This window comes from Labeo rohita, chromosome 11, assembly GCF_022985175.1.
Source record: "Labeo rohita strain BAU-BD-2019 chromosome 11, IGBB_LRoh.1.0, whole genome shotgun sequence".
Lineage (NCBI taxonomy): Eukaryota > Metazoa > Chordata > Actinopteri > Cypriniformes > Cyprinidae > Labeo > Labeo rohita.
This window is the reverse complement of record NC_066879.1, coordinates 8,718,572-8,738,511: the sequence shown is the minus strand read 5'-3', so window position 1 is coordinate 8,738,511 and position 19,940 is coordinate 8,718,572. Positions and strand designations below refer to the sequence as shown.

The 19,940-nt window shown below is 37.8% G+C and overlaps 1 protein-coding gene across 1 annotated transcript; it reads left to right on the top strand.

The window, feature by feature from the left end:
• Positions 1-1,311: 1,311 nt before the first annotated feature.
• Positions 1,312-19,870, top strand: crtc1b (CREB regulated transcription coactivator 1b). The gene is made up of 12 exons (XM_051122718.1): positions 1,312-1,528; positions 3,092-3,208; positions 5,622-5,749; positions 5,845-5,904; positions 6,003-6,106; positions 8,849-8,954; positions 10,442-10,778; positions 10,951-11,163; positions 11,274-11,360; positions 11,713-11,799; positions 12,045-12,219; positions 17,272-19,870. Exons 1-12 carry the CDS (start codon positions 1,403-1,405, stop codon positions 17,481-17,483), a joined length of 1,752 nt encoding a protein of 583 aa, XP_050978675.1. The 5' UTR covers positions 1,312-1,402; the 3' UTR covers positions 17,484-19,870.
• Positions 19,871-19,940: the final 70 nt, after the last annotated feature.

Genomic DNA, 19,940 nt, shown 5'->3' with positions numbered 1-19,940 from the left:
AGTGGCCCATGGTGGCAGTGGGGTTATGGTATAGGCAGGCGTATGTTATGGACAGTGAACACAGGTGCATTTTATTGATGGCATTTTGAATGCACAGAGATACTGTGACGAGATCCTGAGGCCCACTGTTGTGCCATTTATCCACGACCGTCACCTCATGTTGCAGCATGATAATGCATGGCCCCATGATGCAAGGATCTGTACACAATTCCTGGAAACTGAAAACAACCCAGTTCTTGCATGGCCAGCATACTCACCAGACATGTCACCCATTGAGCAACAGCACATTAAAGTTCCTGTTAATATCCAGCAACTTCACACAGCCATTGAAGAGGAGTGGACCAACATTCCACAGGCCACAATCAACAACCTGATCAACTCTATGCGAAGGAGATGTGTTGCAATACAGTAAGACTGCACATTTTAGAGTGGCCTTTTATTGTGGCCAGCCTAAGGCACACCTGTGCAATAATCATGCTGTCTAATCAGCATCTTGATATGCCACACCTGTGAGGTGGATGGATTATCTCGGCAAAGGAGAAGTGCTCACTAACACAGATTTAGACAGATTTGTGAAGAATATTTGATACATTTACATACAGGCATTTGCACTGAAAAAATAGCCCAGACTTTTCAATAAAAGTGTTACCGCCCCAGTAATGGATTTTGTACCTTTTTGAGTACATGAACAATTAAAAAAAAAAAACGCTGAAAGGAAACATGAATAACTATGACTATAACAACTTTATATTTTAATATATATATTTAACATATTTTAATAAAGAATAATAAATCTAAAGGTAACGCATTACAATAGGGTTCATTAGTTAACATTAGTTTAACCAAGAATGAACAATTAAAAAAAACAGCATTTATTAATCTTAATGTTAATTTCAACATCTACTAATGTATTAATAAAATTAACAGTTGTGCTTGTTAACATTATTAATGCTCTCACAGATGAATAAATACGGTAATGAATGTATTGTTCGTTTGTTACATTAATGGAACCTTACTGTAAGTGTTACCAGTCTAAATATAATTGTTAAGTATAGTTTTAAATATTAAAGTTTTCGTTTTAACGCCATTTTCCTTCATATAGAGTAACATTAATTTTATAAAAATGCCTTTTTAAAGCATTATTAAATATATATCTTTATTTTATATTACAATAGGTTTTAAAGCACAAATAGAATGTATAATCTTCTATCAAGACGTGACACACTAAGGCGTTTCATTCAGCTCGTGAAGGTGGGTGTGTTTGTTTGTTTTATCAATCAGGCACTCCTCCGGTTCGACCGTCACTGGACTCCAATGCCCACAACTCTTCCAGTGATGACGCCGCCGCAGCAGCGCACAACGCGTCTCACGCAACGCTCTGTGTTTTGGAGAAGAACGGAAGATGGCGACCTCAAACAATCCGCGAAAATTCAGCGAGAAAATCGCCCTGCACAACCAGAAGCAGGCGGAGGAGACCGCGGCGTTTGAGGAGGTCATGAAAGACCTGAGCATCACGCGAGCTGCACGGGTACGTGTGTCAGATACGGGTACGTGTGTCGCGGCTAAACGCGCGGCGGAGCACCGCTGCTATGTAGGATATAGCCTGTATTTGATTTAAGAGATCTTTTGTCGCCCGAGAGCCGTGACAAATCGGTGAAGGACGATAATGATGTCCCGGTGGTTGAGCGTGACGAGAGGCCGATCGGATGCATGAGCTCAGAGATGCTGAGGATGCTGCTGGAGAGAGAGAGATGCTGGCCACCGGCCGGACAGATGTCATGAACATCTGCACAGGGACCTGTTCTGGCCTTTATTGAATTGTGTTTGCTTTTCGCTTTTTATTTCTCGTTGTCGCTGTGTGTTTCAGGCCACAGTAGCTACTTATTTAAAGACGAAATGTCATATAGAGGAGACCGGGGCAAGTTGTCACAAAAGATGTATCCTAAAAATCTAATTACACATATCCTATAGTAGTGATTTTGGAATAATTCAGTACAACTAGGATTCTAATATTATCATGTTTTTTTGTAAAAGCTGTTGGGAAAAATAAGTACATGAAGTACAACCACACTGCGATACATAAAGGCAATGGTGACTATAATGAAGATAGAGTCTGGGACATTATTGTTAACTAACCAAAAACTGAAATTGAAAAAACATTTTAAAAAAACCATTAAAATTATATGTATTGCTTATTTTGTTTTGGCTAGTTGCCAGCACTGAAAAAAAATGGCATAGAAACAATTTTAATTTTGAAATTGCTTGTAAATTTCACAAACAATTAAAATGAAACAGCCAGTAACACTGAATTAAACATGGAATTTTGAAACTAAAAAAAATCTATATATATATTTGCAATAATTATACTCTTTCTCTTTTGAAATTTTCTTTTACAGTAAAGGCAACATTTCTCTTTTTGTTTGACTTGACGTGAAGTAGCCTACGAAAATAACTAATACAAAATAACTGAATAACTGAATTTAAAACAATAAAAAAGACAATTACTTTAATTACAATTAAAGTGAACACAAAATCTAAAAATAAAAAATTTAATTCAGTATATTAACAAAATCTGTTTTTCATAAATGTCAGGTCAGAGCAAGTTGTCACATATTTTATATATTAATATTTTAAATAATTCTTTCATTATATTTGACAGTAGTTTCTGTATTTTTGTATAGTACCAAAAAAGTGTTTTTTTTTTTGTTTTGTTTTTAATATATTTTGTTTTGTTAGTTGTTTTTAATCAGTGCCAATAAACATATTGGTCAACAAACAGAAATGTATAAATAATTATTTAAGGAAAATATTTGAGCAGTTTGCTCCGGTTTCTCTCTTTTTTTTTTTACCTTTTTACTACATGGCAAATCCAGGCTATTACTATGTCCCTTGGTGTTGAACTTATTATATATGTTAGTGTGCGTCACAGTTGATACTCATGTTCTGCTACTTTTTATTAACTCACACTGGTCTGCTTTTCTCATTCTTCACTTGATAAAGTGTTTTTACTCCACGGTATCTGGTTTAGGTTACATTCATGCGTTCATTACGTCATTCACTGCTGCTTTTCACGCACTGTTATTTTGCACAGCTGCAGTTACAGAAGACCCAGTATTTGCAACTAGGCCAGAATCGAGCTCAGTGCTATGGAGGGTCACTGCCCAATGTCAATCAGATTGGAAATAGCAACACTGACCTCCCTTTTCAGGTGAGACCTTAGAAACTTCATAAGTTTGCAAATTCTGTCGTACACACTATGCTGTCACTTTATGAATGAATTTCCCTTCAGATGATCTAATCAAGGTTTCATAAACATCCTAACTGGATAACGCTCATAGTGCATTAGATGGGTCATTCCTCTTAAAGTGCGGTCACATTTACCGTTGCTCTGCGATATTCTGTGTGCAAATTTCTTTAAAGGGACATTTCACCCAGAGATGAAAATTACCCTATGATTTATGCATCCTCAAGCCCTTCTAGGTGTATATGACTTTCTACTTTCAGACGAATACATTATATTTAAAAAAATGTCCTGGCTCTTCCAAGCTTTATAATGGTAGTGAATGGGTGTTGAGATTTTGAAGTCTAATAAAGTGCATCCATCGATCATAAAAAGTACTCCACCCTGCTCCTGGGGGTTTATAAAAGCCTCCTGAAGTGAATCAATGTGTTTGTGTAAGAAAAATATCCATATTTAACACTTTATAAACCGTAATCTCTATCTTCGCTAATTGTTGTACGCAAGTTCACGAGAGAGTGGCGTTCCAGTGGATGACGTAGGCGAGTGCAGAAGCGCACAGGAGAGAGTAAAACAAAGCACCGTCAGGAATTAGAAGTACGAAACAAGGATTGGTTAAGAAAAATGTAGGAGGTTTTTGATCTAAGCCAAAAGGAGACTTTGCTGTAAACAAAACTTAGTTCTCGCAAAACTAGCATATTCTCACGGAGCTTACGCTTTGCCTACATCCTGCATCATCTGCTGGAATGCCACTCTCTTGTGAACGTGCATACTATTATCGGAAGCTAGAGATTACAGTTTATAAAGTTTTAAATATGGATATTTTTCTTACAGAAACACATTGATTCGCTTCTTCACTTCAAAAGGCCTTTATTAAAGGAGAAGTTCACTTCCAGATCAAAGATTTACAGATAATGTCTTCACCCTCTTTTTATCCAATGTCTTCATGTCTTTCTTTCTTCAGTCGTAAAGAAATTGTGTTTTTTGAGGAAAACATGTCAGGATTTTTCTCCATATAATGGACTGATATGGTGCCCCGAGTTTGAACTTCCAAAATGCAGTTTAAATGCGGCTTCAAATGATCCCAAATGCGGTTGTAAATGATCCCAGCCGAGGAAGAAGGGTCTTATCTACTGAAACGATCGGTTATTTTCATAAAAATAATAGAATTTATATACTTTTTAATCTCAAACGCTCGTCTCGTCTTACTCTGCCTGGACTACGTTTTTTTTAGGGTATGTCGAAAAACTCCCATCTCATGTTCTCCCGCAACTTCAGAGTCGTCCTATATCGCTGTTTTACCTTTTATTTAAGGGTGTTTGATCTTCTTTGCATTTTCACTTTGCAAAGACTGGGTCGGAACTTCTGCAGCGATGTAAGATGATTTTGAAATGATTTTTTAAGTTGAGGGAGAAAATACGATTGAAGATTTTCGATATACCCTAACTGTCTTGAGCCAGAATACACAGAGTTCAGGCAGAGCAAGACAGGCCGGGATCATTTACAACCGCATTTGGGATCATTTAAAGCCGCATTTAAACTGCATTTTGGAATTTCAAACTCGGGGGACCATAGCAGTCCACTACATGAAGAAAAATCGTGAAATGTTTTCCTTAAAAAACATAATTTCTTTACGACTGAAGAAAGAAAGACATGAACATCTTGGATGTACATTTTTGTTCTGAAAGTGGAGTTCTCTTTTAAACACCCAGAGTTGTGTGAAGCACTTTTTATGATGGATGGATGCATTTTTTTGGGTTTCAAATTCTCTACAGCCATTCACTGCCGTTATAAAGTTTGGAAGAGAGTGAACATTTTTTATATAGGATTCCTACTGTATTCGTCTAAAAGAAGAAAATCATCAGGTAATTTTCATTTTTTGGTGCACTATCCCTTTAAATTCAATAATAATCCATGCATTTGGGAGTTTCGCATGAGGGTGAAAAAATTCCCCATGCAGATTTCGCTCATATTCAAGTTGGTCACACAGGCAAAAAAAACAGTCTGTTTTCTGTGACCGCACCTTTTCAACTGTGTTAAAAATACCAGACATAAAAAAAAAAATGCTGTATTGACAGTATTAACAAAACATTCATATTATTGTCCATTTCCAGAAAACCTTAATGAATTTGTTAAATGTAACAAAGCCGATGGGAACATGCATTTGCACAGGTGTCATTTCCTTCTTTATCATTGCGCTTCATTTATTAGCATAAGTACCTACGAGATGGTTCTCATTGCTCTAAGCTTTCATACTGCTAGTCCATCTTCTGCGTGGAGCTGTTTTGTGCTTTTATTTGCCCAACACTGCAGCAAAAGTTCTATGCTTTTTCTTGTGAAAATACATCTGAAGATCACTTTAACAAATCAGATTCTTTTACAGACGACGGTGTTAGACACCAGTCGGACATCCCGACACCACGGCCTGGTGGACCGCGTGTATCGCGACAGGAATCGCATCGCTTCTCCGCATCGTAGACCTCTCTCTGTGGACAAGCATGGACGTCAGATATCCTTCAGCTTTATTAGACCCAGTTTTAATGAACTGATGTGTATTTTTATGTGTGTGTGTGTGTGTGAGACATTTTCCTTAACCCTAATTACATTGACAGCTGCCCCTACGGCTCGGTGTATCTGTCACCACCTCCTGACACAAGTTGGAGGAGGTAAAGCAGCTTTTCTCATAAGCTAATAAACAAAACATGCTCAAAGGTCATAAATCATAGTGTTTTTACATGTTCCCACCTCCGCTGGTCTGCTGCAGAACCAACTCTGACTCAGCTCTTCACCAGAGTGCTGTGAATCCAGCTCCACAGGACACTTTTGTTAGTGGATCTCAGGAACTGCAGACAAAGGGAGTAAAAACATGTAAGAATTTGGGAGTTTTTTTTTCTTTTTATTAGCTATTGCTATGCTGCATGGAATTGATTAATTTATATATATATACACAGGTACATCTCAATAAATTAGAATGTAGCGTAAAGTCCATTAATTTCAGTAATTCAACTCAAATTGTGAAACTTGTGTATTAAATAAATTCAGTGCACACAGACTGAAGTACTTTAAGTCTTTGGTTCTTTTAAATGTGATGATTTTGGCTCACATTTAACAAAAACCCACTAATTCACTATCTCAACAAATTAGAATACTTCATAAGACCAGTAAAAAAACATTTTTAGTGAATTGTTGACCTTCTGGAAAGTATGTTCATTTACTTTATATGTACTCAATGCTTGGTAGGGGCTCCTTTTGCTATAATTGCTGCCTCAATTCGGCGTGGCATGGAGGTGATCATAGATTCTCTATGGGGTTCAGGTCTGGTGAGTTTGCTGGCCAGTCAAGCACACCAACACCATGGTCATTTAACCAACTTTTGGCAGTGTGGGCAGTTGCCAAATCCTGCTGGAAAATGAAATCAGCATCTTTAAAAAGCTGGTCAGCAGAAGGAAGCATGAAGTGCTCTAAAATTTCTTGGTAAACGGGTGCAGTGACTTTGGTTTTCAAAAAACATAGTGGACCAACACCAGCAGATGACATTGCACCCCAAATCATCACAGACTGTGGAAACTTAACACTGGACTTAAAGCAACTTGGGCTATGAGCTTCTCCACCCTTCCTCCAGACTCTAGTACCTTGGTTTCCAAATGAAATACAAAACTTGCTCTCATCTGAAAAGAGGCAAGAGACAAGCCTCTCAAGGCTCCGGTTCTCTTGGTTGGTTGTGCATCTTTTTCTTCCACACTTTTTCCTTCCACTCAACTTTCTGTGAACATGCTTGGATACAGCACTCTGTGAACAGCCAGCTTCTTTGGCAATGAATGTTTGTGGCTTACCCTCCTTGTGAAGGGTGTCAATGATTGTCTTCTGGACAACTGTCAGATCTGCAGTCTTCCCCATGATTGTGTAGCCTAGTGAACCAAACTGAGAGACCATTTTGAAGGCTCAGGAAACCTTTGCAGGTGTTTTGAGTTGATTAACTGATTGGTATGTCACCATATTCTAATTTGTTGAGAATTGGTGGGTTTTTGTTAAATGTGAGCCAAAATCATCACAATTAAAAAACCAGAGACTTAAACTACTTCAGTCTGTGTGCACTGAATTTATTTAATACACGAGTTTCACAATTTGAGTTGAATCACTGAAATAAATAAACTTTTCCACAACATTCTAATTTATTGAGATGCACCTGTGTGTGTGAGTATATATATATATATATATATATATATATATATATAAAACACTAATAATAATGATTAAAAAACTCATAACAATAATTCAGTTCTTGAAAAGAAGTTGTACAATTGTAGAATTGTAGTTTGTACAGTAGTTTGGCATACTTGTTATTATTTATTAAAAGCAGCACATATTTCAAAGGAATAGTGTATCCGTAAATGTATTCGTCTTCAGGCCTTTATAGTGTGAATAAGTTTGTTTCTTCAGATTTGGAGAAATTTACCATTCTATCACTTTCTCACCAATGGACCCTCTGCAGTGAATGGGTGCCGTCAGAATGAGAGTCCAAACAGCTGGTAAAAACATCACAATAACCCACAAGTAATCCACACCATTCCAGTCCATAAAATAATGTTTTGAGAAGTGAAAAGATATGTGCTCAGATCAAACACCGTTTACAAGTAAAAACAGTCAAAACCGTGGATTTTAATGTGAAGGACAACAGGGGGTGGACTTTTTTACTGGAGGACGCTTTATTATGGATTATTGACTATATTTTGCTGTAAGCAATGGTTTAAAGTTAAAAATGTCTTAATGATAGATTTTTTTCTTACAAAAACAAAGCGTTTTACTTCATAAGACATTAATTGATGGACTGGAGTGGTGTGGATTACTTGTGGATTATTGTGATGTTTTTATCAGCTGCTTGGACTCTCATTCTGATGGCACCCATTCATTGCAATGGATCCATTGGTGAGCAAGTGATGTAATGCTACATTTCTTCAAATCTGTTCTGATGAAGAAACAAACTCATCTACATATTGGATGGCTTTGAATATGAGTACATTTTAGTTTTTGAGTCAAACTGTTTTTCTAACAAAAGTTTTTCTCTGGTTGTTAATATTTTAAAAACTTTTGTCCGTCAAAAGTCATGATGTGGTGCAACCAACGTTAATCATACAGACCAACATAACTCATAGAGGGGAACCCTGCAGACCCTCATCACTGAGTGTTAAGGTCAATATCAGATAATTTGACCTTTTCATGACAAGGCTGGGTTAGTTCAGGTTATAAAATGTCATATTAGTATAACTCCTCAAAACATAATGGTATTTACTCTATAAATTAATAATTCAGAATATCATTAAAAATGCTTTTTGCCTTCTTATGGCCAATATGTTTGAATAATTTATGTTTTTGTACAAAACAATTAAGATTATTTATACACACACAAACACTTACATACTTAGACTGTCAATACATTTAATCTTTCCAGGAAGTGGTATACTAAGAGAAGTTGGCATGTGTTTTAATTCAATGTTCTTTTATTGTTGACACTTTATTTGGCATTGACCCACATGTACTTGTAAGGGGATGTTTTTCCTCATTTACAATGACCTGGTAGGAGTTCATCCTTCTCTCTCTCTTTTTCTGCAGTGCTGTTGCTCACCCCTCCAGACACAGAGGATACTGAATCAGAGATGGAGAAAGACGAGCCCAAAACTTCTCTGCATACAGAGTCATGTGACGTTCCTGGGATTAAGTGAGTTTATCATTTTTCCCCGTGTATCACGCAACACCTAAATAACCTTTGGCCAAGCATGAGTAGAGAAAATGAGGTGTTGCTGCAACTTTAGATACTAAATTAACACTTACCACATGCCAAACTGAGGTAAAAATGTTCTGAATGAAAAATTAAATAATAGAATATAGTTTGGGCAGATAATTTGCCAATGTGCAAGTACATTCGTTAGAAACGGCAGCATTACATGATACTCTGACTTGCTGATGGAAGTGGTATGGGACATTCAGATAAACTGTACAAATTTATCCTAAACAAAACGTTGGTTACACGTTGTCTGTAAAAAAAAAAAAAATTAGATTATTCCTAAAATTAAGCAAGTTTAAATCAGTTTCACAGAGAGGAATAAAACAAATTATTGTAATTATTGTATTTTAATTTAATGATACTTGGGGTGGGACACGTTGTGTTTTATTGTAATCAGTCTTAATTGCTACGTAATATTCAGTTCAATGGAGGTATTATTAAAATACATTTTCTAAAATGCATTTTCTTTTTAGCAAAATATATAAATATACACTACCGCTCAAAAGTTTGGGATCAGTAAGACTTGTAATGTTTTTTTGAAGAAGTCTCTTATGCTCATCAAGACTGTATTTATTTGATTTATTTTAATGTACTTTAAAATATAATTTATTCCTATGATGCAAAGCTGAATTTTCATCAGCTGTTACTCCAGTCTTAAGTGTCACATGATCCTTCAGAAATCATTCTAATATGCGGATTTATTGTTAGAATGATCAATGTTGGAAACAGTTGTGCTGCCAAATATTTTTTTGCAACCTGTGATTGTTTTTTCAGGATTCTTTGATGAATAACAAGTTAAAAAAAACCAGCATTTATTCAAAATATAAATCTTTTCTAACAGTGTAAGTCTATGCTATCAATTTTTATTAATTTAACACATCCTTGGTGAATAAAAGTATTAATTTCTTTCAAAAAAAAAAAAAAGAATAAAAATGTACTGACCCCAAACTTTTGAACAGTAGTGTATATTGTTAGAAAAAAATTCTATTTTAAATAAATGCTGTTCTTATCTTTTTTTTCTTCAAATCCTGAATCCTGAAAAAGTATCATAGGTTGTAAAAAAAGTATTAAGCAACGATTTCTGAAGGATCATGTAACACTGAATACTGGAGTAATGATGCTGAAAAATTCAGCTTTGATCACAGAAATAAATTTGATTTTTATTGTATATTAAAACAGAAGAACATTGTTTTACATCATAATATTTCACATTATAACATTTTATTCTGTATTTTTGGTCAAATAAACGCAGCCTTGATGAGCATTAGAAACATTTAAAATACATTAAAAATCTTACTGATCCCAAACGTTTGATCAGCAGGGTATATTTCTTTGTGACATTTACTCATTCATATGCATCTGTCTTAGAAGCGTTGCATCATATAGCATATCTCACTGCATATTCTGTTTGATTTTTCCAGCATATTTCCATCTCCTGATCAAGAAATGAATAGCTCTTTGATGCCAGCTGCTCACAGCACCGGTGGCTCCTTACCTGATCTGACAAACATCCAGTTCCCTCCTCCTCTCCCCACCCCGCTGGATCCAGATGACCCCATTACCTTTCCTACATCCAGCTCTAGCAGTACCAGCAACCTGACCACCAACCTGACACACTTGGGCATCAGTGCTGCCAGTCACGTCCCTCCCTCCCCTCCCGCCCAGCACACTGGCCCCGCCCCCTCACCCAATATCAGCCCACAGCCGCCCACCCCCACGCTACCGCCTGCCGTCTCACCCCAGATACCCATCACACAGGTAAGCCATCCTCCAGCCTGCCTAAACAGTACAGCCGTTGTTTGAATTCATAATATGTGTGATTAAAGGGTCAATCTGTGGTCTCCAATGAAAGTCTCATTCTAATGCTTTAAATAAGGTTGCAGCTATGGATTGGCCAATAATAGGTATGTTATGTCTGTTGTCATCATAGCCAATCACAATGGACAGCCTGTCACTGGAGCAGCAGTTGTCTCAGTACTCACTGCTGAGTTTACTGAACGACCTGCAGAAACAACCGCACACCCTCCCTCAGAACATTCGCCTCATACGCCTCCCGCCTCTCACTGTAAGCTCCACCCCCAACACCTCCCAGCCCTCTCTTGCCAGCCAATCACAGACAGCCACGAGCGGAACTGCCAACTCAGTATGTTGTTCTTCTGCACTGCACATGATTGATCATTTAATGAAATTCATGAAATGAATGTCATTTCAATTTTGCAAGAAATCGAATATGATGTTTCTTCCTCCTAACAGTACCGCAGTCAGACCGGCTCTTCAGCCAATCAGTCACCAACATCTCCAGTGTCCAATCAGGGCTTCTCACCTGGCGGTTCACCACAAGTAAGCATAACACTTACTTAGCATTAATTTTTGAATAGTAGTGTATCACTGTTTTCACAAAATATTAAGCATTTCAGCTGTTTCAGTGTTTAAATAACTACAAAATGTTTCATATTAGAATGATTTCTGAAGGAAATAAATGAAATTTTAAAATATATTCAAATAGAAAGCAGTTATTTTAAATTGTAAAAATATTTCACAATATTACTCTTTTTACTGCATTTTTATCAAATAAATGCAGCCTTGATGAGCGTAATATTTTTTTAAAACATTGAACAATCGTATGTGTTACACTTGGATAATTTCCTTCAAATTTAATTTATTATTGTGCTCATAATGTGTCTCTTCACAGCATATTCAGGTGGTTGGGAGTATCTTTGGAGATTCGTTCTATGATCAGCAACTTCCATCTAGACAGACCAATGCCCTATCCAACCAGGTACATGTGCTCCATTTAATCACTCATCATAAGTTTTTTTGTTACATGTTTGTTCTGTTACTTGTGACACTGTTAAATGTTACAAGAAGTTACCATATGAAAATCAAGGCTGACTTAGTTCTCACTAATCATACAAATTATCATGTTTAACAAAACAGTGTATGTATGTATGTATAATATGCTGTTTCAAATTTTATGTCATTTATTGTTGAAATGAGTAAAACTTTCTAATGCTGATTGTGTAGCTGGAGCAGTTCAACATGAATATGATGGAGAATCCAGGCAGCTCTAGTCACTGTTCAACGCTGAACTACACACAGGCAGCCATGATGGGTTTAACCGGGAGTCACAGCAGTCAGCAGGACACGCAGCAGCTCGGTTACAGTAGCCATGGCAACATCCCCAACATCATTCTCACAGGTATTGTGTCTTTCGCTTCAACATCAACTTCTTTATGCAAATGTCTTTTCAAGAGATGTCACAGAGGTATGTTATAAATGGATTAAGGGTCTTTATCTATACCTGTGGATCTCAGTCTTTTTTTGAGTCTATCCAATATCCAGGTCCTTTAGTGCCCCCACACCAGAAGCATTCTTATTAATTATTCCAACAGAAGAAAACGTTCTAGTTACTAACGTAACCTCGGTTCCCTGAGATAAGGGAATGAGAATTTTTTAAATGATCTCATCAACTTGTATGCAGCCTTATAGCACGGCAGGCTACGCAACGCTCATTCCCTTATCTCAGGGAACCGAGGTTACGTTAGTAATCTGAAGATTCCCCATCAGATGGTCCCTTTGCATCTGAGACACTTATGGGGAATTCATCCATCCAATAATGCTGTGCTAAAGCAAGTGCAGAACGAAGCCACTCTGTGAGCCCAGCCTTGGAGCGCATGAGGGCTCCTAAAAAGCATGAGCCAATTTAGAGACCCAGGCTACCAGGCTGGGGTCTACATAACGAGACCTTTTGCACTTATGCAAAGGATAAGGTAAATTAGGCAGGCAAAATTGGTGCCTGAAGGGCAGAGATGTCCAGATGGTGAAGACCAGCCGGCAGCCACACCAAAAGAAATCCAGCTCGACCAAGCTCAGGAGGAGGCCATTCCTCACTCTAACAGGACACTGTAAGCCCACTGAGGTGTAAGCCAGGGCTATAGCATCAACTATCTAGCAGGATAGTCTCTGCTTCGTAACTGGCAGCCCTTTAGAGTGGCCTTCAAAGCATATTAAAGGAGAAGTCCACTTTCAGAACAACAATTTACAGATAATGTACTCACCCCCTTATCTTTCTTTCTTCAGCTGTAAAGAAATTATGTTTTTTGAGGAAAACATTTTAGCATTTTTCTTCATATAGAGGACTTCTATGGTGCCCCAAGTTTGAACTTCCAAAATGCAGTTTAAATGTGGCTTCAAACGATCCTAAATGTGGTTGTAAACTATCACAGCCGAGGAAGAAGGGTCTTATCTAGCAAAACGATTAGTTATTTTCATAAAACTAATACAATTTATATACTTTTTAATGTCAAACGCTCGTCTTGTCTTGCTCTTCCCGACCTCTGTTTTTTTCCGGTTCATGACAGTTAGGGTATGTCGAAAAACTTCCATCTCATGTTCTCCCTAAACTTCAAAATCATCCTATATTGCTGTTTTACCTTTTTTGTTAAGGGTGTTTGATCTTCTTTGCATGTCCACATTGCAAAGACTGGGTCGGAACTTCTGCAGTGATGTAGGATGATTTTGAAATGATTTTTCAAGTTGATGAAGAAAATACGAGTTTTTCGACATACCCTAACTGTCTTCAGCCAGAATACACAAAGTTCAGGCAGAGCAAGACAAGACGCGCGTTCGAGATTAAGAAGTATTTAAATTGTATTTTTTAATGAAAATAACCGATTGTTTCCGTAGATAAAACGCTTCTTTCTCGGCTGGGAACCGCATTTTGGATCGTTTGAAGCCACATTTTAACTGCATTTTGGAAGTTCAAACTTGAGGCACCATATCAGTTCATTATATGGAGAAAAATCCTGAAATGTTTTCCTCAAAAAACACAAGGGCTCTAAATGGAGTGGAGAGCATTTTAGGCACAAAGCCGTGTCTTGGTTTGGGGACAACTCTACAGTCGTTAGGCCCAAACTCAGGGCATGAGGCTCTGACTGACTGCGCTTGTAAATCGCCCACTAGCTTGACCGATACTAAAGCCAGAAGGAGGGTAGTCTTAAGTGACAGAGGCCGTAATTTGGCCGACTAGAGGATCTCAAAGGGAGGGCCTTGTTGGGCATTAAGGACTGTGGATAAGTTCCATGCTGGCACATTATGAGGACGAGGCAGATTCAGTCTCTGATTTCACCCCATGAACTTAACGACAAGGTCGTTTTTGCCTACTGACTGGACAGAGCAAGGGGAGAGACAGTTCGATAGGGAACTAAAGTATTTGTCTTAAATGTCTGGTTTGTTTAGTAAAATCAACTTTTCTGGAAGTAATATGTCATGTGGCAACCAATAGTTCCAAACACTAAACATTTCCAGAATGAAACTCCATTTACCAGGTTTCCCAGTGTTCCCCAGGCACTTGCACTGGTAAAGTAATGAAATTAATTTTTTCCATTTTATCACTTTTATCACTTATGCATTAAGTGGTCAGATAAATAATGTAAGCAACACTTCACTAGTTGCCCTAACCAGATGTCAGTTTGCTTACATTTATCTCAAATTAATTGTAGTTCTTGGCATATGTTAAAATACAAATTTACTATTAAATTATGAATAAGCTTCTATGATCACTGACCGTTCAATGAAAAAGTTGGAAAACTTGGATAAATTATATAATAAAATTACTGGAGTATATACTATAACTGGGGTTATATTGAGCTGTTGCTGGTATTAATATTCATTTATTGTGCGTACTTACATAAATCTCTTAAGATAACATTAGGATATTAGTAATTATGACCATATTACCACATAAAAGTAATATATTAAAGCACGCATAGTGTAAATGTACTCCGCATTATGGGATTAGTCTCCCTTCCTTCCAAAATTAAACACAGTTAATGCTATTATAAATGTAGTCAGTGTAACAACATTATGCGTTAATATTTATCATAAATTGTTGCAAAATACAGTAGTAGTTGTTGCTGTCTGTCCCGCATAAACCCATTTATACAGGTTGACAGCATCAGTTCGCTTGGAAGGCAGAATCAAAGGTTGTCTCAACAGCTCTGGCATCAACTGGCCATTAAAAACACCCCCCACCCCTTTCAAAAATAATACTTCTAATGTTCTCTGAATACTCACTAAGGGGCGATATCACTCCTTTAGACACTTATTGTCTTGTCCAGAAGACAAGACAATAAGTTCGGTGCGGAAAAGGGGTGGCGCTACTTATGGTATAGACCAGAGGGTGCCCAAACTCTGTCCTGGAGGGCCAGTGTTCTGCAGAGTTTAGCTCCAACCCAAATTAAACCAGCTAATCAAGCTCTTAATGGGCATACTAGAAACGTCCCGGCAGGTGTGTAGAGGTGAGTTAGAGCTAAACTCTGCAGGACACTGGCCCTCCAGGACTGAGTTTTTTTTTGTTTTTTTTTTCAACAGCTCTGGCATCAACTGGCCATTAAAAACACCCCTCCCCCCTTCACCCCCTTTCAAAAATAATACTTCCAATGTTCTCTGAATACCCACTGAGGGGCGATATTACCCATTTAGACACTTATTGTCTTGTCCAGAAGACAAGATAATAAGTGCATTGCGGAAAAGGGGCGGGGCTACTTAAAGGAGAAGTCCACTTCCAAAACAAAAATGTACAGATAATGTATTCACCCCCTTGTCATCCAAGATGTTCATGCCTTTCTTTCTTCAGTCATTTTTTAAGGAAAACATTTCAGGATTTTTCTCCATACAGTGGACTGATATGGTGCCCCTAAGTTGAACTTCCAAAATGCAGTTTAAATGTGGCTTCAAACGATCCCAAATGCGGTTGTAAACGATCCCAGCCGAGGAATAACGGTCTTATCTAGCGAAACAATCTGTTATTTTCATTTAAAAAATGCAATTTAAATACTTTTTTAATCTCGAACGCTCGTCTTGTCTTGGCTCAAGACAGTTAGGGTATGTTGAAAAACTCTAATCATATTTTCTCCCTCATCTTTAAAAAGCATTTCAAAATCATCCTATATCACTGCAGAAGTTCCGACCCAGGCTTGGCAAAGTGAACATGCAAAAAAGATCAAACACCCTTAACAAAAAAGGTAAAAAGCGATTTAGGACGATTTTGAAGTTGAGGGAAAACATGAGATGGGAGTTTTTCGACATAGCCTAACTGTCATGAACCGGAAAAGGGGCGGAGCTACTTAAGATATAGACCATAGGGTGCCCAAACTCAGTCCTGGAGGGCCAGCGTCGTGCACAGTTTAGCTCCAACCCCAATTAAACAAACCCAAACCAGCTAATCAAGCTCTTACTGGGCATACTAGAAACGTCCCGGCAGGTTTGTAGAGATGAGTTGGAGCTAAACTCTGCAGGACACTGGCCCTCCAGGACCAAGTTTGGGCACCCCTGGTCTATACGGTACAAGTTTTGAGGGCAACAGAGTATTTACATCAGTGGTGAGCAGTGACTTCTTAAACATCTTACATCTTATCAGAGACGACAAAGTAGAAACACCATGGCTGGTGTGGATTTAAAGGGTCATGAAACCCCCCTGTTTCAGCACTGGTTAGTTCTCACCATAGTTTTGAAAAATGCTGCAAAAGTGGGCATGGTGCACTGCATAGCGGAGAGGGAAGAGGGGAGAGAGTCAACTTCGGGTTCAGACAGTTTCATTTCGCTCCCATTGAGTTAACAACACAAATAAATGCACAGGCATTTGCACTCTTGCACCTCTAGTAACTTTTAAGGCTTATTTTGTGGCATTTATAATCCTTTTGATGGGTTTCGCCAAGGAGTTGTAAAAACCGCTATTACACTCACCTTATGAATGAATCGCGTTTGTGCCGAACTCTACTTACAAAGTAAAAAAAAAAAAAAACACTCTCCTTCGATCCATTAACGTTTCTCTCAGTTATTGTATGCGATCCCACAGTCTGAAGCGTCTGTCATAGCAAATCAACAGGCGCTGTTGTGAATAATTAGACGAAGCGTCTTCTCATAGGTTAAAAACGCGCAGCCTCATGAATAATTATGAGACACCAACGCATCATCGATGTACTATAGTCCATTGCCACATCACAAACTGTGACGTCAGCACAATGTAGATTTTAAACCCATAAGATGAAAATAGAGCAGAAAAGCTCAAAATTAACTTTTTTCCAACAATTAAAATTAATGGGTGCTAACATTGTCATATATGATGTGCAACACAAACACCTCTGCTCAAATCTCAGAAAAAGTAGTCTGGGGTTTCATGAACCTTTAAAAGTAGGGCTGTTGCCGGGACTAGCCATTTGAGCTGACAGTTTGATTTGTCTTACATTAGTGACGGGAGAATCTCCACCCAGTCTCTCCAAAGAACTCACCAGCTCGTTGGCCAGCGTTGGTGACGTCAGTTTTGACGCAGACTCTCAGTTCCCATTGGACGAGCTGAAGATCGACCCCTTGACACTGGACGGACTACATATGCTTAACGACCCGGACATGGTTCTCGCCGACCCGGCCACCGAGGACACGTTCCGCATGGATCGACTGTGAACCCGTGAATGCAATTCGGAAGCGAGACATTCCGCTGCATGGCCTCTCTGTTCACCATCTGGTCAGTGGCCGTCCACGTCCCCCCAACCACCCACGTAACAGCAGGCTGCCAAACCGCCAAACCGGGTGTGGGGGGGGGGTGGTGGAGGTGGAAGTGCTGTATCCACACTGGATAGTTTCCAATGCGCAATACCATCCACCATCCACTCTCGTCATGGATTTGTGTGTTTTTTGTCTTGGTTAGTCACCAATGTGCATTTTCTGTTTTTTTTTGTGTTCATTCCTTTTTCGTTGTTTATCCTTTTGATTTGATGGATCATACCGTGTTTATTCATTCTTTTTGTTGCATTAAGAGAATTGCCAAATTTCATCTATTTTGTAATGTTTACATAATTACGCCACATGTCTTTGAAGAAATATCCATCTGTGTAATTCCATGTGAAATTGACATATTTATTTAGAATGTATTTATTACAATTATTTTTTTAATTATTGATATAAATCTATATTATTTAATCATATTTATGTAAGGAGCACTACTCCCCCAGATTGTGTATCAAGGGTTTAAGGGAGCGTTGCTCATTGTACACTGGAAGGCATAAAGTTTGCTTTTACAAAATGGCTTCCATTTCGTTTTGCTAGCATTTTGTATCATCCAAACATCTCGAGATGCCACGATTGGTGTTTTGGTATCATTCTTGTTTCTAATATTTGCCAGTGATTTTTCTTGCAGAAGGACAGCAGTCTCTCGATAGAAATATAACCCATATTTTGGTGTTTTTGTGGACTGTCGTGTGACTTTCTGTACGTTTCGCATATGTTTATTCAAATCGAAGATCTGTTATGGCTGTAATGTACGCTTCAACGGTGGTCAGTAAAACGTGACCCTCGAGCTGCTGCAGAAACCTGCTGAACACTTCACTGTGAGAGGACCTGATTTTGCCTTATATGAACAAAATGCTGTTTTTAACTGTTGATGTGTTTTTCTAATCGTCTCCGAAGTGTTTTCCTCGCGGTATTCTTGTTTTACCAATGCCATTTTGTTTAGTATTGAATGCTGTATAGTTTGTACTTGTACTGCCAAACTTAACTCAAGGTTTTGTTGTGAAACTGATGTCAGTCATCTGGCTTGGGGAGAGTAATGCTCCTTATTCTGTGCTGTTTACGGGAGTTTGTGTTTGTCATTCCCATGCGTATGTTCAAGCCCTGTCACACCTCAAGTCAGGTGTTTTTCCTTGAGTGCTATAGAAAGGAATTAAGGAATCACTCATTTACAATTCCATAACGCAGTTATGATCGCTACACACAGTGGGGTCCAAAAAACACAACTTTTGATTAAACATTATGATGTAATGTGTTAATTGTATACATACTGTCATTGAAACAAAGAGGACGATAAGAAATACTTAAAAAAAAAATCTGATTTATATATGTATTTTTTAGTCAAACTGATAAGTTGATAATTATGGAAGCTTGCCATGGGTTAAAAAAAAGGTAAGTTTGACTTTTTATCACAATCCAGACTTTGTTGTGCAATTCAGAGTTTTATCTCACAAATCTTACCTTTATTTTTGACTTTTTTTATGTACAAAAAGAACTTACAAGTGCGAGATATAAACTCTCTATTGCGAGAAAGTCAAAATTATGAGATAAAAAGATGCACTTAAAAATTAAATGCCAAGATAAAACCTAAAAAAAACTAAAAATCCCATGGCATTTTTTTATCCCGTTTAGTTTAAAGTTAAGCATTGTCATTTACAGACTTTTGGACCCCACTGTATCTAACTTGTCAGTCTAATAAACAACTACTGGGGATGAATAGCAAGGTAAAGTTTTTGGCAATTAAACAAGATGTTTCCTGCTAAAGTTTTAGTCATTTTGGTTGAGCCAGATATATATTTTGGTCATCTGGGTCCTTCAAGGAAATAATAACTCTTAAAACTGTGCAAATCCAATTTGTGATTCCTATGCAAACTAAAAGCATTAATCGACCAACAATCTGGAATATTTCTGGTTGAATATGAACAGTATACTTAGGGCTGAGAAATAGTTTACTATGAGTTTATTAGACATAACAAAAACTGCAATACTCGCTTCAGTTTTTATTCTTCGAACTGTGCCATTCCGAATATTTCTCCTGTCATTTTCATATGTTTACCATGAGCGTGTTTCTCTCCTGAAAATAGTGTACATAAAGCTTATCACCGGAATATGACGACTGCATGTCAAAATGAGAAAAAAAACCTTTAGAATGAGGTCTTCGTTAGCTTTTTGGTATGAGGTCTTCATTAGCTTGGCTAATTCCAGTAAAAAGATTCACTGCACATAAAACAATATAGACCCCCGAGACACGATGCATGTATTAGTTAATGCTAGTGGTGTCATTTTACCACGTCTGTGATCATGTTTAGAAACAGAATGTATTTATGGGGCTGTGTTATGATAGTGCATTACACC